The sequence below is a fragment of the Trichosurus vulpecula genome, chromosome 5 (genome assembly GCF_011100635.1).
Source record: "Trichosurus vulpecula isolate mTriVul1 chromosome 5, mTriVul1.pri, whole genome shotgun sequence".
Lineage (NCBI taxonomy): Eukaryota > Metazoa > Chordata > Mammalia > Diprotodontia > Phalangeridae > Trichosurus > Trichosurus vulpecula.
In genome coordinates, this window is record NC_050577.1 from 196,998,713 (window position 1) to 197,013,613 (window position 14,901).

Genomic DNA, 14,901 nt, shown 5'->3' on the forward strand with positions numbered 1-14,901 from the left:
AGAATTCAGTTAATAAAGGGAGGAGAGACACAGGGCGATAGCCTGAGGGAGTTTTTTGAAGCAAAGGAATATTTTGCTCAGATCCCGTCCAAGTAAAAGGAGAAAACCCGGGGAAGGTCTAAGGTAAAGGGTACAGAAAGTACAGAAGGAGGATGAGAAGGAGACATTATTTTTAGGTTCAAAATTATGGTTTTTCAAGTTGTGATTATCTCCCCTTCCTCTGCACAAGAGAAGGATCTGTTTCCATGGCTACTTCAAACCAAGAAAATATCAGGAGGGGAAAACGTCTAACTTGTTTAGCTAAGACGGAGAGCAGAAGACTGACCCGGGCTGGGAAATTTCTGCCTCTCTACCTAGAGGAGTCCGGGCCCTCCCCCTCGCCAATTATTCTTCCTCCTTTTCCAGCACCCAGGGCAGCGGTGGAACTCAGCAAGAACTGAACCAGAGTAGTCCCTCCTCCCGGGTCGCTTGATTGGGTCGCTCCCCTCCACTCCTCCCGGTTCTTGGAGCTCCTCCTGCCAAGACTGGGCGGTGGGGGCAGGGGGCAGAAGAAGAAGGGATCGAAGTGCAGAAACCAGGCTACTCTGTGCCTGCCTCTACTACACGGCAGCCCGAACTGTGGTGGAGACAACGGCGTCATGTTGGGCATGATAAGGAACTCCTTGTTTGGGAGCGTGGAGACCTGGCCCTGGCAAGTGCTGAGCAAAGGGGGGAAGGTAGGAGGCTAGGGCTGCTATAAGGAAAGGGAAGCGAGGCTCCACTTCCCTCCAATCAGAAGCTAGAGATTGAATGAGGAAGCTGAGAATGACCAACAAGTTTGGGAAAAGCATCGAACCTGGGGCTGGAGGAACGGGAGGGTCCGGGAAAGAGGGAGAGGGGAGACCAAGCATTGTCTTCAAAGATTCTGGTCATACTTTGGTCTTAGCGCCCGAATATCCTCCATTTGGATTCTGAATTGCATTGCATTAGGGAAAGGAGCACAGCCTTTACCAGGACGCCATTAATTTATATGTAATTTTTAATTTGAATAGAGTACCAATTTGATAAATTGCCTTGCCTCGGTTAATGCAGCCTTTGACATTTGTATACCCTAGCAATGCAACCAGTAGAGATGAGTTACCCGGGGAGGGCGGCGGGGGGGGGGGGGGGGGGGGGCGGGGGGCCGGAGAAGAGCATTTTCATTACAGTTCAATGAACTTTTATTTTGTTTGCTAGATGTTGAAATAGGACCAGGAAATGCCGCGATGAAGAAGTTATGCACTCCTTACCCTGGAGGGGCTTACAACCTCCTTTGAAAGTTACTCGAATAAAAGCAATTAATAATAATAGCTAGCATTTAAAGCTCTTTAAAGATAGTTTCCCTTTTGATTACCAAAACAACCCTGAGAGCTAAGTGTTATTATTAACCTCATTTTAGAGGTGAGGAAACGGAGGCTGGCAGAGGTTAAGGGAGTAGGTGTTATTATTAACTCTGTTATGGAGGAGGAAACTGAGTCAGGGAGAACGGGTGACTTTTCCGGGATCACACAGCTAAGTGCCTGAGAAAAGATTTAAACTCAGGTCTGTCCTGACTTCTGGTCTAGTGACTTATCCACTGAGCCACGGAAATTACTGTTTAAAAAAAAAAAAGTAAAATCCAAGGTAGACAGTGATAGAGAGAAAAGAAGGCAGGAAGCACCTTATTTGAGGAAGAGCTGGAGGGATTGGGGGAATTTCATAGAACACCTCGATCAGGAAGAAAAGAAGGATTTTAACCAATTTGCTTTTAGGCTGTGCTTAAAATATGCTTGGTGACTGACTGATAGGCAGGGAGTTCTGGAGTGAGTCACTGTGTGAACAAGTGTAGAAAAACCAGGAGGGGACAGGAGCAAGCTGCAGAAATGAAAACAGAGTGCATAAAGGAGAGTAATGGCCCAGGCTAGGGCAGTAGCTTGGAGCAGATTGTGGAGGGCTTCCTTAAAGTCTGTCAGTGAGTCAGCACATATTTATTAAGCAGCTATTATGTGTCAGATGCACTAAAGGATACAAAGAAAAGCAAAAACAAAATCCTTGTTCTCAAGGAGCTCACATTCTAATGGGGAGAAAACATACAAACAGCCACATATAAACAAGATAATAATAGCTAGTATATATACTCACACACACATATACATATATAGTATGTTACATTTACTGTGTACCAGGCACTGTGCCAAGCACTTTACAATTACCAACTCTTTTGATCTCCACAACAATCCCGAGAGGTGCTATAATATCCCTATTTTATAGTTGAGGAAACTGAGACAGAGATTGAGTGACTTGCCCAGGGTCACACAGCTAGTAAGTGTCCAGGGCCACATTTGAACTCAGGTCTTCCAACTCCAAGCCTGGCACTCTCTCCGCAGAGGGAAAGAAGTAGGAGGCTAGAAGTTTGTAATTAATCCTATAGGTAATAGGGTACCATGTAAGGTTTTTCAGGAGGGCCAGGCTTGTGCCTTTGAAGATGGTTCTGGCAGCCTCGTGACATAGAGAGGAAAGACTAGGGACAGATAGGCCAGTTGGGAGGCTGTTCCAGTAGTCCAGGATGATGATTTTATTGGACCTACGCTAGGTTTAGCAGGGTAAGAGGAGGGGATAGATTCAAGAGACATTATTGAGGTGGAATTGACAGGACTGGGCATTGGATTGGATGGGTGGGATAGCATGGTAGAAAGTTCAAGATGGTTTTGAGGCTTCAAACATAGGTGACTGGGATGGTGGTGGTGCCATCCATAGAAAAAGACAAATTAGACATTGTCCATATACTTACTAACCTTTTACTGCTAATATTCGGGGTTAGAAGTTTCTTTTGCATGCAAGCTGGGACTTTTCCAGACCCTATTCTGTATAGTAATAGCAGTCATGGGTCATTTTTTATTAATAATGATCATAAATGTAGCTCCATTATCATACAAGTGCCAGAGATATGCTTAGTAATAAGCATTACTTGGCCAGCCTCCAGGGGGTGGGGAACCTGTGGCCTTGAGGCCACATGTGGCCTTCTAGGTCCTCAAGTGCAGCCCTTTAAATGAATACAAACTTCACAGAATAAATCCCCTTAATAAGGGGACTCAGTCAAAAGGCCACACCCAAGGACCTAGAAGGCATTTGTGGCTTTGAGACCGCAGGTTCTCCACCCTTGATCTAACCCCTATCTGTAAACTCTTCTGTCTGGATCAGTATTTTATTTTCTCTTGTCTTTCCTCTCCCCCCCACTCCCCCGCTTTTAGCAACTGTGCATATGAAGGACCTTATAGCTAGTCACAGTGACTTTTCTACCTTTCTCTAGTTCCAAAAACTTCAGCAGAGTAAGAAACAGCTGTTCTGGAGTGAAGTGGGGATTTTTGTTCCCTCACCAATACCTGCATCCTTGGTCATCTCATGTAGATATTCATCTGTGTGCCCTGGACACTGAACTAGTTCAGAGTGATACAGGAGCCACATGTAGGTGGGCTTGGGATTTTCTGCCCAAATTATATATCACATCATAGGAAAGTAGTCGTTCTGTATAGTGGTTAAGGGCACTAGACAGTGTCAACAGACAGAGGTTTGAGTCCTAACTTTCTTTGCCTGAGAGTAGGACTGGGCAAGTCCCAGAGCTCCAGTTATCTTCTTCTATGAAAAGGGAATAAGAAGAAGAAGAAGAAGATTGCTTGCTTCAAAAGGTAGTTGTGAAGAAAGTTTTGTAAACTGGAAAGTAGAAAGTGACAATTAGAGCTACTTAAACTGAGAGAGGAGCTAGGCAAGAAACCACCAGGCCTTTCCCTACTCCCCAGAAGTGTATTCCTAGATTTCTTTCCAAATGTATCATAAACCTAAGTCCTCCCCTCTCTGCCCCTGTCTCAGAGTCAGATGTTAAGGACTGATTCTGCGCATAGATGGAGGAGGATGTGTTGCTATTGGCCTTATCACTACACACTTGTTTCAGCCTAAGCGGTTTAACAGACTGTGCCCAGAGTCCTGCGTTGAACTCAAGTAACTGGATAGACAGTGTGGTACAATGTCAGGAACACAGTATCTGGCATCAAAAGAGTCAAATCTTGGCATTTCTCCTTCCTAGCAATGCCCTAGCTAGTACTCACTAGTTCATTGCAATTACTAGCAATGACTTTAGAAGCACAGAATGTTAGCTGCATGGAATTTACTTATACTTGGCCAAGAATGCCCTTCACCACCACCCCACACACACACACACACACAACATCCCTAACATTTTATCCAACCTCTGAATAAAAACCTACTACTGTGAGGGACAAACCGCTGCCTCCTGAGCCAACCCATCTCACTTTTACATAGTTGTAATTGTTAACAAGTTTTGCCTTCTCTCATATGTAAATCTGCCTCTGCAATATTATTCCTAGTTCTCCCATCTGGGATCAAACAGAAAAAAATCTTACCCCACTTTCTTGTGACAGCTTTCCAGATATGTGAAGAAAGCTATCATCCGTGCAAGAGTACCCCACCAAAAAAAATCACTTCTCCAGGCTAAATATCATAAACTTCCTTAGGCAGCTGGTTGGTACAGTGGATATAGTGCTGGACCTGGAATCAAGAAGATCTGAGTTCAAATCCAACCTCAGAGACTACTATCTATATGACCTTCATCAAGTCACTTAACTTCTGTCTGCCTCAATTCTAAAATTAGGGCATTGGAGCAGATGGCTTCTTAGACCTTACTAGAAAGGATATATCGTGGAGGTCATGAGCCAATATGGCTCTCTCTAGAACAGGTCATATCAAAATAAACTCATTTCCATTTTTTAAAACTAGGTTAGACCAGCAGAATACTACAGATATAGTTAACCTAGATTTTAGCAAAACAATTGATAAAAGTCTCTTTTTTTGGTAGACAAAATGGAAAGATGTGAACTAGGTAATGATTGAGTTAAGTCGATTTGGAACTAGCTGGTCAGCCAGAGTAATTCATGATTCAATGTCAACTTGGAAGGAGATCCCTAGGGGAATGTACCAGGGATCTGTGCTTGATCTTGTGCTCTTTAACATTTTTAATCAATGGCTTTGTTAAAGGCATAAGTTGAGTATTAATCAAATTTGCAAATTATACAAAGCTGGCAGGGACAACTAACACACTGGATGACAGAATAATGATCCCAAAAGCTCAATAAATCTTCAGGATGAATCAAATAAGATGTCAAGATACATCTTGGTGTCGTTCAGTCGTTTTTCAGTCATGTCTAACTCTTCATGACCCCATTTGAAGTTTTCTTGGTAAAGATACTGGAGTGGTTTGTCATTTTCCCTCTCCAGCTCATTTGACAGATGAGGAAACTGAGGCAAACAAGGTTAAGTAACTTACCCAGGGTCACACAGATGGTGTCCGAGGCCAGATTTGAACTCAAGAAGGGGAATCTTCCTATCAGGCCTTGTGCTTTCTCCACTGCACCACCTAGCTACCTTATCATGATATATAAACAGCTTCATGGGGGCAGAATGAGGAAGGCATAGTTAAACAGCTATTTGTCTGAGAAAAGACTTGGGGTTTTAAAAGACCATAAGTGCAATATAAGTCAGTGTGATATGCAAAAAAAAAATTTGGCTCATGCTGTATTAAGAAAGGCATAGAATCTAGGCCTAAGAAGATGATCATCTTGTATGCTGCTCTGGTCAGACCCCAACTGAACAACTGTTTTTATTTGGGATGCCATTTTGATAAGCCGGAGAACATCCAGGAGACAAGTCAAAAGCCCATGATCATGTCATTTAAGGATTGGTTGAATAATAATAACATTTGCTCCATTTTATATTTGAAGAAACTGAGGCCCAGGAAGATTCAGTGACTTGACCAAAGTCACACACGTGATAAGTGTCAGAGGTAGCATTTGAAGTTAGCTTCTCTGACTTTTGAGGCCATGGTTTTTCCATTGCACTATGCTGCCTTTCTATCACTTTTTGAAAATTAGGATTTTTTTATATGTAATTGTGAAAAATAAAATTAAAATATCAATTAAACAAAAATATAAACAATAAAGTAATAACAAATTTAAAATAAATACATTTTAAAAAAGAAAATTAGGATATTTACTTATCTCAGATTCTGTAGCACCTCTACTCTTCACCCTACTTTTACAGAGTTCTCTGACAGTAACTCAGCAATCACACCTGACATTTCTTTCAGTCGCCTTGGCTCTAGTTTGTCTGGGCCTGGTGATGAACTCACCAAGGGCAGCTAGCTACTATCTTGCTATTTCCCACCTTATTATGGGATTCATGTCTCTATTAGCTTTTTAAAAAATTATTGTTATTACATCCTTTCCAGTCCCAAAAACTATTCTCTGTAGCAGAGAAAAAAGAAGCAAAAAAAAGATTTCAGCATCCCCACTGGTTCCTGTTATCCCAGTCCTACTCATACCAAACTGCAGTCCCATCCCCTGTTAGATCCTTCTCTTTTCCTCAATCCAGCTTTTTTCTGTTGTCCTTAGTTTTGTTCATCAATTTCAGCTCAGCCTGGATGTTTATATTTCTGACACTTTTATTTAAGGAATGTACTGCAATTTCTTTTCATCTGGCATTACCTCATCTCCCTTTCATCTGAGATATATATATATATATATATATATACATATATATGTGTGTGTGTATATATATACACATATGTGTGTGTGTATATACATATATATACATACACACACACACACACACATATGTGTGTGTGTGTGTGTGTGTGTGTCTGCAGTCGTGGTGCCATGGAGAGAGTGTTGGGCCTGGAGTCAGGAAGATTTGAGTTCAAATCTGGCCTTACTAGTTCTGTGACCCTGAGTAAGACGCCTTCTGTTTGCCTCAATTTCCTCAACTGTAAAATAGGGGTAATAATAGGCCTTACCTTACAGAGTTGTTGGAAGTATAAAATGAAATTTGTTTAAAAAAAAAGAAGAAGCCCTTAGCACAGTGCCTGGCACATAGTAGATGCCATATAAAGGTATATTCCCTCCCTTTTCTCCTTTTTTAAACGTCTCTGTTGAGCAATGAGTTAGTTCCCTGTACATTCACATTGGTCTTTTTAGACAGCTCCCCTTTACATCCTTATTAGAATTATTTCTCTTTGTGTCTTCAGAATATCATTCTTGAGAACTTCCCATCCCTCTTAGCCTAAATTCTGTAGAGTTTATTCTCCAAATTCTTTGACATCTCATCTCCTCCAAATTTATGAAGCGTGTTGGACTCTAGCCTTCTTTCTCTTCTATCACAAATTCTGTTAAAACATGTTTGCTCCCCCTAAGGTTCTCATCATTTCTACCTTAGCAGTCAATCCCTCCTTGTTCATGAGAATCAGATTAAATTACTCCATTGTTATTTCCTTTGCCTTTTGAAAGATAAAATTATCACTAAGGTAAGCCAAGAAATTATTAACTATTCCTTCGGCAGAGAAAATTTTGGATAAGATAATTAATGACTTTTATCAATTCTTCCTTCTTAACAACCTTGCAGTCTATTTCCTGAGTTCCTCATCCAGGTGGTCTGTAGTCTACTTTAATGATACTGTGGCTCTTGTGTTGGCCCCTTGTATTGACCTATACCCAAATGGTTTCCATGATGCTAACACCGTCTGGTTCTTGAATTTCCTCCTGAGTATACACTCCCTTTACATATAATGTTCTTTTTAAAGAAGGTATGCCTTTCCAGAGTCATTGTCATCATGGATCCCGAATTTTTCTCTTTGGATTAGAATCATCTAAATTCTCCAAGAACCTCCATTTCCTCATCTCTAAAATGGCTTTACTAGTACCATTTAAGTGAACTCCTAGGATTCTTGTGAAAGAAGTGCTTTGCAAACCTTAAAGTTAAATACATTGCTGTTCAGCTGTTTCAGTCGTGTTTGGCTCTCTGTGACCCCATTTGGGGTTTTCTTGACGAAGACAAAAAATATTTTGAATGGTTTGCCATTTCCTTTTCCAGCCCATTTTACAAATCAGGGAACTGAGCCAAACAGGGGTTAAGGAACTTGCCCAGGTTCACACAGCTAGTAAGTGTCTGAGGATGGATTTGAAGGTAGGTCTTCTTCATTCCAGGCCCAGCACTCTATCCACTGTGCTACCTAGTTACCCATATACATATGAGCTATTATAATTATTGGTATAAAACCTGAGACATGGGAAAAACCTTGGAATTCATCTAGTTTAACCTCCTACCCAAAACAGAAATTTCTTCCATAATAGAAAGTCATTTTACCTTCTGAATTCTCAGCTTTCTCATCTATAAAGTGAGGCAGTTGATTTTACAGCTGGCCACTCCGCACCTTTTCAGTCTTTAGACACCTTACTCTGCTTCATATGTTCTGTGATCCAGGGACCCAGCCCCCTTGCTGTTCCTCACGCAAGACATTCTGTCTCCTGATTACATGGATTTTTGCTGGCTATTCCCATTGCTTGGAATTCTCTCCTTCTTCACCTCTGTCTCCTAGCTTCCCTCAGGTCTCAGATAAAATCCTACCTTCTACAAAATGTCTTTCTTAGTCCTCCTTAACATTAGTGCTTTTCCTCTAAGATTATACACACATATATGTATACAGTACATACATGTGTATTATACATACATGTGTATGTATATACAGTTGAACCTCGGTTTTGATTGTGAACTCCCAAACCTCCCAAAAGCCAAGTTTGTTCTGAGGACACAAATGATTGGGTTGGGTATTTATCTCAAACTGGCTTGACATGCATTGCATGGGAGTTCAGTCCAAACCTGGGCCTCCCTAAGGGGGCCAGTTCAGAACTGGCTCGATTTGGGCTTTGGGGGTACAGGATTATATGCCCTTCAAAGAGTAGGTGTTCCCAAGGGGTGCCAATCAATACTGATTGGTCAACACATTGGGAGGTGGGTTATATTAAAATGAGGGTCTTAGGGTAGATGACTTGTCAAAGAGACATCAATTTCCGTATCACATAGCTTGATGATAGGGAGGAATCAACATTCTCCCAGACCTGTCTGGGCAACACAGTGAGCAGGAATAGACCCATTTCTGAAAAAGAATTGAACTTTGAAAGAAAAAGAGATGGGGAAGCTTTTAGTCTCCTAGTAATGATTATTAGGAAAATTCTTTTTTCACAATACACACAAACATACACATATTCTCTCCCCCTTTAGATTGTAAGCTCCTTGAGGGCAGGGTCTGGTTTTTGTTTGTTTGTTTTGTTTTTCTTTGTATTCTCAGTGTTTAGCACAGTTTCTGACACATAGCAGGCATTAATAAATGCTTGTTGACTTGACCTAATTTGATTTGCACGAGTTGTCCCCCATGCCTAGAATATCTTCTCTTCTCAATTCTTAAAATAACTAGTTTTCTGTAATAAGTTTAAATAACACCATGAAGCCTTTCCTGAGTCCCCCAGATACTTTATCCTCCCCCACATAAAAAAATTACCTTGCATTTCTTTTGTATCTATTTGTATGTATCTTTATGTATTTGTAGTTATTTATATGTGTTTATTTTCATACTCTCCAGTAGAATGTAAGCTCCTCGAGGACAAGAGCTGTTTCTATTTCTTTGTATCCATAGCAACTAGCACACTGCCTGACATGTAGTAAACACTAAATAAATGCTGATGGAGTAATTAAATAATTACTAAGTCCTTTACCAGCTCTGTGATTCTATTTAGAATTTCTTGAATATTTTAGTGAAAGGTGGATAGAGAAGGAACTTCTCTTAAATTTAATATTTTATTTAACTATAAAGGCTAAATGTTTAGTTAGAAGATAAGGAGAGAGAACTTGTTAGAACCAGACTTATTTATCTTTCCCTGGAGTCAGAGGCACCTAGTTTAGGCAGGAGAGTTTCCTTGATCTTTGTGACACCAACCCCAAACAGGGGAGGTATGCCCTCTAATAGATCTCTGTCATCACAAGCATTTATTAAGGATCTTCAACATACCAGGAACTATGTTAAACAACTAGGAATACAAAAACAAAAACAAAACATTCCCTGCCCTCAAGGAGCAAAAAGGGCGACAACATGTACAACTGTAGATATAAACCAGACATATTCAAATCAAATATGATTTTGAGGAGAAGACACCGGTAAAGAGGGGAAGGAAGGGAGGGAAGGGAAGAGGAGAGAGTGTGAGAAATAATCATCTTACCAAGAATTCCACCTGGCCATTAGTGAATTTAGAAAAAAAGATTTTTGTTTCACATTATTTTGGACGGGTGACCTGCCCTTTAACCCCTTGTGAAGAAAAGGGTCCCATAGTAGGCACAGGCACATTGCAGGACAATTACAAAGCCCTTTTATAACCCATCCTGATTGAAATTTCCTGGTCTGCATTCCATTGGTCAGGCATTGAAGGGTTCACAGCCTATCTGAAAACACCTAAACCCCACCCCTACATGGGTCTACACCCCTCCTTACATCTCTCATCTTCACATTTCAATTCCCCCCTTTTTATCCTCATTTTCTTTATACTTTATTTAATAAATGGTTTTAGTCTTCTGCATCAGATGTTATGATCTCCATAGCATGAGAAAGGAATTTTCTCAATTGCTAAGAGAATTAACAAAAGCTGTGAGTTGAAGAATTGGCCCAGGATATCCATGAGAAAGAGTCCCATTATCTAAGACAGCATCTGGGTTAATGGATCTCATCCTAGCTGCCCTAAAAGTGACATATTGTATTGTCTGGAAATGTGTGTACATTTTCACAAACAGACTCCATAGCAGTCCATGAAAACATTTATGGATTCCCGACTGTCTTCTGCAAGTCTTCAGAGGCATCAGATCCCCGGGCATTTCATGGCTAACACTTCAACATGTCTGGCTGTATAGCCAGATCTAGCAGAGAAAGCTTAGTTTGGGGTTTCTCCCAGCAAAGATTTATTTCTGAAGAAACCAGCGTGGTCTTTTTTGAGTGTTTCTTGTAGGTAAAGCCTTGTACTGGTTCTGGAGTATTCAAAGAAATATGACATGTTATTTCATAGGTTTCAGAATTAGAAAGGACTTAGATAGAGATCATTCACTATAGCTAAGTAACACAACTAGGTGGTACAATGGACAGAGACTGGACCTAGTCAGGAAGACCTGAATTAACCTATTTGCCTCCATTTCCTTAACCATAAAATAAGGATGATAATCACAGCTTCTATCTCCCAGGGCTGTTGTGAGGATCAAATGAGATGATATTTGTAAAGTGCTTGGCATAGTGCTGGCACATACATAGTAGCACTATACAGGGTGCCCCTAAAGTCTGGACACGTAGGCAAAAATGCATATTTTGAAATGTTTGGAATATTAACAGAGCTTAGCCCCCTTGACTTCTTTTTCTGGAGTATGCTAAAGGAGAAGGTATACTCAATGAAAATCACAGATGCAGCACACTTGATTGAACGCATATAGAGTGAATATGCTAAAATTGACGGCAATGTGGAGTTATTGCATCGAGTTCACGTGAATCTTGCAAAGAGCATCAACCTTTGAATCACAAATGATGGAAATCATACTGAAGATGTTATTTGTTAATATCCCAATTAAATAAAACACTGTTGAAAATTTCATTCATTTCTTTTCTTGAAAATATCCATTTTTGCCTGTGTCCAGATTTTAGGAACATGTAGAAATGTTAGACATCATTATTATGGTTGTTTTTATTGTTATTATCCTTGCAGTGGTTATCTGCCCATGCCCAGGACATTTTCCCTCCTTTCTCAGGAAATCTGGTATCTAGTTCTTAGGTGCTATATGCACGCTATCTTTGTTATCATTATTATACATGCTAGTTTTATTAGAAGTAGTAGTAGTAGTGTAACTTTCCTCTCTTTAAAGGTTAGAAGACTGGGATCCAGAGAGTTTAAGTGATTTCCCTCAAGGGAACACCAATGATAAGTGAAAGAGCTGTAATCCAAAGTATGGTTCTAACTACATTCCACTCTCTCTACACAACAGCTCTTAAAGGAGTGTAAGTTAACTGTTGAAAAGTAATTGTTAAGGCTTAAACATGTGAAAAGCTAAATAATAGTACAAGACAATTATATGAGAGATGTTACAAAGGAGTATATATGACTGCCAGTTTTGTAGTATGAGTAATAGATATTATGAGTTCAAAAAAAGGGAAAGGTTGCTGTGGTTTGGAAAGCAACTTGGAGGAAGCAAAATGTTCTAGAACCTAAAGGATGGTGATATTTGGGTAGGTGAAGTGCAATGAGAAGGGTGTCCCATCCTCAATGAATGTCATGATCAAGGATAAGCCATAGGATTTAATTGGTTTAGGGAGAACTCCTCTATGAGAGAAGAAATTCACTCTACCAATACAAGATGACTCTAAAACTTATAGCATTAGAGTAGCAGTCCTTAAAGTGTAATCGAGGACCCACTATGGGTCCCAAAGCCCCTTTCAAGGGGTCTATGAGGTCAAAACTATTTTTATAACAATGCTAAATTGTTTTAATGTGTAACATAGTAAATATCAATAGATAAAATGCATATAAATGAAATCTCTTGGGGGAGGGTACCTCAACAATTGGTGTGTGTGAGTGTGTAAATTTTTTATTCATTTGAAACTTAAATACAAAAAGAGAAAAGAAAAACAAGAACATTTCCATGTACACAGGAGAACATAAGGGAGGATCCTCAATAATTTTTAAGAGTACAAATGGGCCATGAGGCCAGAAAGTTTGAGAACCATCATATTAGAAAATTGCTTAGGGAAGAGGTCAGCAAAATTTTGTTGTAAAGGGCCAGATAGTAAATATTTTAGGTTTTGTGGGCCAAGAGGCAAAATCAAGCATATTATGTAAGTACTTATATAACAAGAGAGAAAAAAAACAATTCTACAATTTTTTTATTGCTGAAATTCGAAATGTGATAATGAGTACTTTTTTGGTAGCACAAGTCTACTGATATGAAGAATAGAATTCTTTTTAGGGAGATAATATTGTTTAATTGGGGTTCAAAGTTAATGTTCCCCATTGACAAAAATTGATTGTAAATGTTCCCTCATTAATGCTGACCTACAGATTAATTTTTGAAAATGCCTTTTCTGATACCAGTCCACTAGCATGTAACCTTAATTTTGCGTTTATCACTCAGAAGGCATTTAGAGAATTCTCTTAGATTCTTCTTTTAGCATGTCATTACTTTGCAGATTAATCACTTCCAATTAAAGCTTGGGTAGAAATCCCTCAATTGCACAAATTTAACGTATTTTAAAATATGGAAATTTCTTTTCTTCATGCATCAAGGTACAAATAATACTGTTAGAACTGTAGTTTGGATTTGGAAAATATATCCACTGCAAATTTATGTGGGAATGAAGATCTCTCTTATTTTAACTTTTCACAGCACAGGAAATGTATAAAGCAGCTTGATGGTATTTGGGATTTAAACAACATTAGTTGTCAAATTGACCATACCACTGCAAAAGTTTTGTATCTAAGTGCTGTTTTGCCTTATAATTTTGGGGTAAAATTCATTAAGAAACATTGTCAAATTCAAATTTCTAAAACCATTCAGTGTTTGAAAATAATGATTTAGGGAGATGCTTCTCATTCAGAAAAATTTAAATCTCATCCTTGAGCTCATAAAATAATAATAAAACTTTTTTTCTCTTTTACTTTCCTGCTTTGACATGATGGATGTGCCGTGGCAATAAAAATAAATAGTGATACACATGGCACTCAAAATGTGATTGAGTTACAACTGCAGTTAAGCTACATCTCCTATGGTGTGTTGTGTGCCAAGCATGAGAATGCCAAGTATGGTCTCTTTTATAATATTCAACTCTGCCTTTGAAGCACTCAAACAGCCACAGACAATATGTAAATGGTTGAGTGTGGTTGTGTTCCAATAAATCTTTATTTAGACACTTTAAAATGTAAAAAAAAAAAAACACTTTTAGCTGATAGGCCATACAAAAACCAAGCAGGTACCAGATCTGACTGGCACCCATAGTGTGCAGACCCTTGGCCTAGAGCACCCAAGAGGTTAAATGACTCTCTCAGAGTCATATAGCCAGCCTGTATCAGAGACAGGACTTGAATTCAGGTCATCCTGATTCCAAGGCCATCAATGCTTTATCCATCAGGCCATACTGCCTTTGTGATGATCAAAAGTATATGAATTGCTCTTAATTGTGGCCCATCCCTGGAAAAGGCTAAAAGTTTGGATTTATGGATTAGATGCTATTCTCATTCTAAGTCCTCAGAGGCATTTGCCAATAAATGATGACTCTTTAGTCATCCCCATGGAGCTTTTCACTAAAGTTTTTCTCGTTCCATCTGTCGCTGCCCTGAACGGATTTGTTTCATATAGCTGGAACCTTATTTTGTCCAGCAAGATCACAGTTTGAGGCTTCCCATTACTTAATTACAAAGTATTTTGTCTCCCTAGGAAGAGCTGACCTATGAAGAAAGGGCCTGTGAAGGTGGAAAGTTTGCTACTGTGGAAGTGACAGACAAGCCCTTTGATGAGGCCTTAAAGGAAGCAATGCCAAAAGTTATGAAGTATGTTGGAGGCTCTAATGACAAAGGTAAGTGGCCAAATTTTCAGTACTTTCACATGCCCATGAGGGTTTGGCAAGGTACGTAATTATTTCATTTCAGCAGCAGCAACCTCTATTGGGTAACTACGGAGAACCTGGTGCTAGTGCTTTATGGGGAAGAGCATTGGAAAGGGTATAGAGCTGACTTCAATTTGATTCAACAAGTTATTGTTTTTGTTTAATTTATTTTGTAGTTCTTTTACAGACAGGTCAATTCACATTTTTTCTTAGTTTTCAACATTCACTTTTATAAGATTTTGAGTTCCAAACTTATTCTCCCTCCTTCCCCGCACCCCCAAGATGGCAGCAATCTGATATGGACCATACATGTATAATCATATTAAACATGTTTTCACCTTAGTCGTGATTCGACAAGTTATTACGAAGTAGCTACGATTGCA

General features: G+C 39.5%; 1 protein-coding gene across 1 annotated transcript in view; it reads left to right on the forward strand.

The window, feature by feature from the left end:
• The first annotated feature begins 523 nt into the window (after positions 1-523).
• Positions 524-14,901, forward strand: part of HEBP1 (heme binding protein 1) — a 29,250-nt gene continuing 14,872 nt past the window's right edge. Inside the window, exons 1-2 of the mRNA XM_036761905.1 lie at positions 524-716; positions 14,350-14,488. Of these exons, the coding sequence (XP_036617800.1) occupies positions 639-716; positions 14,350-14,488 (217 nt within the window). The 5' untranslated portion in view covers positions 524-638. The remainder of the gene's footprint in view (positions 717-14,349; positions 14,489-14,901) is intronic.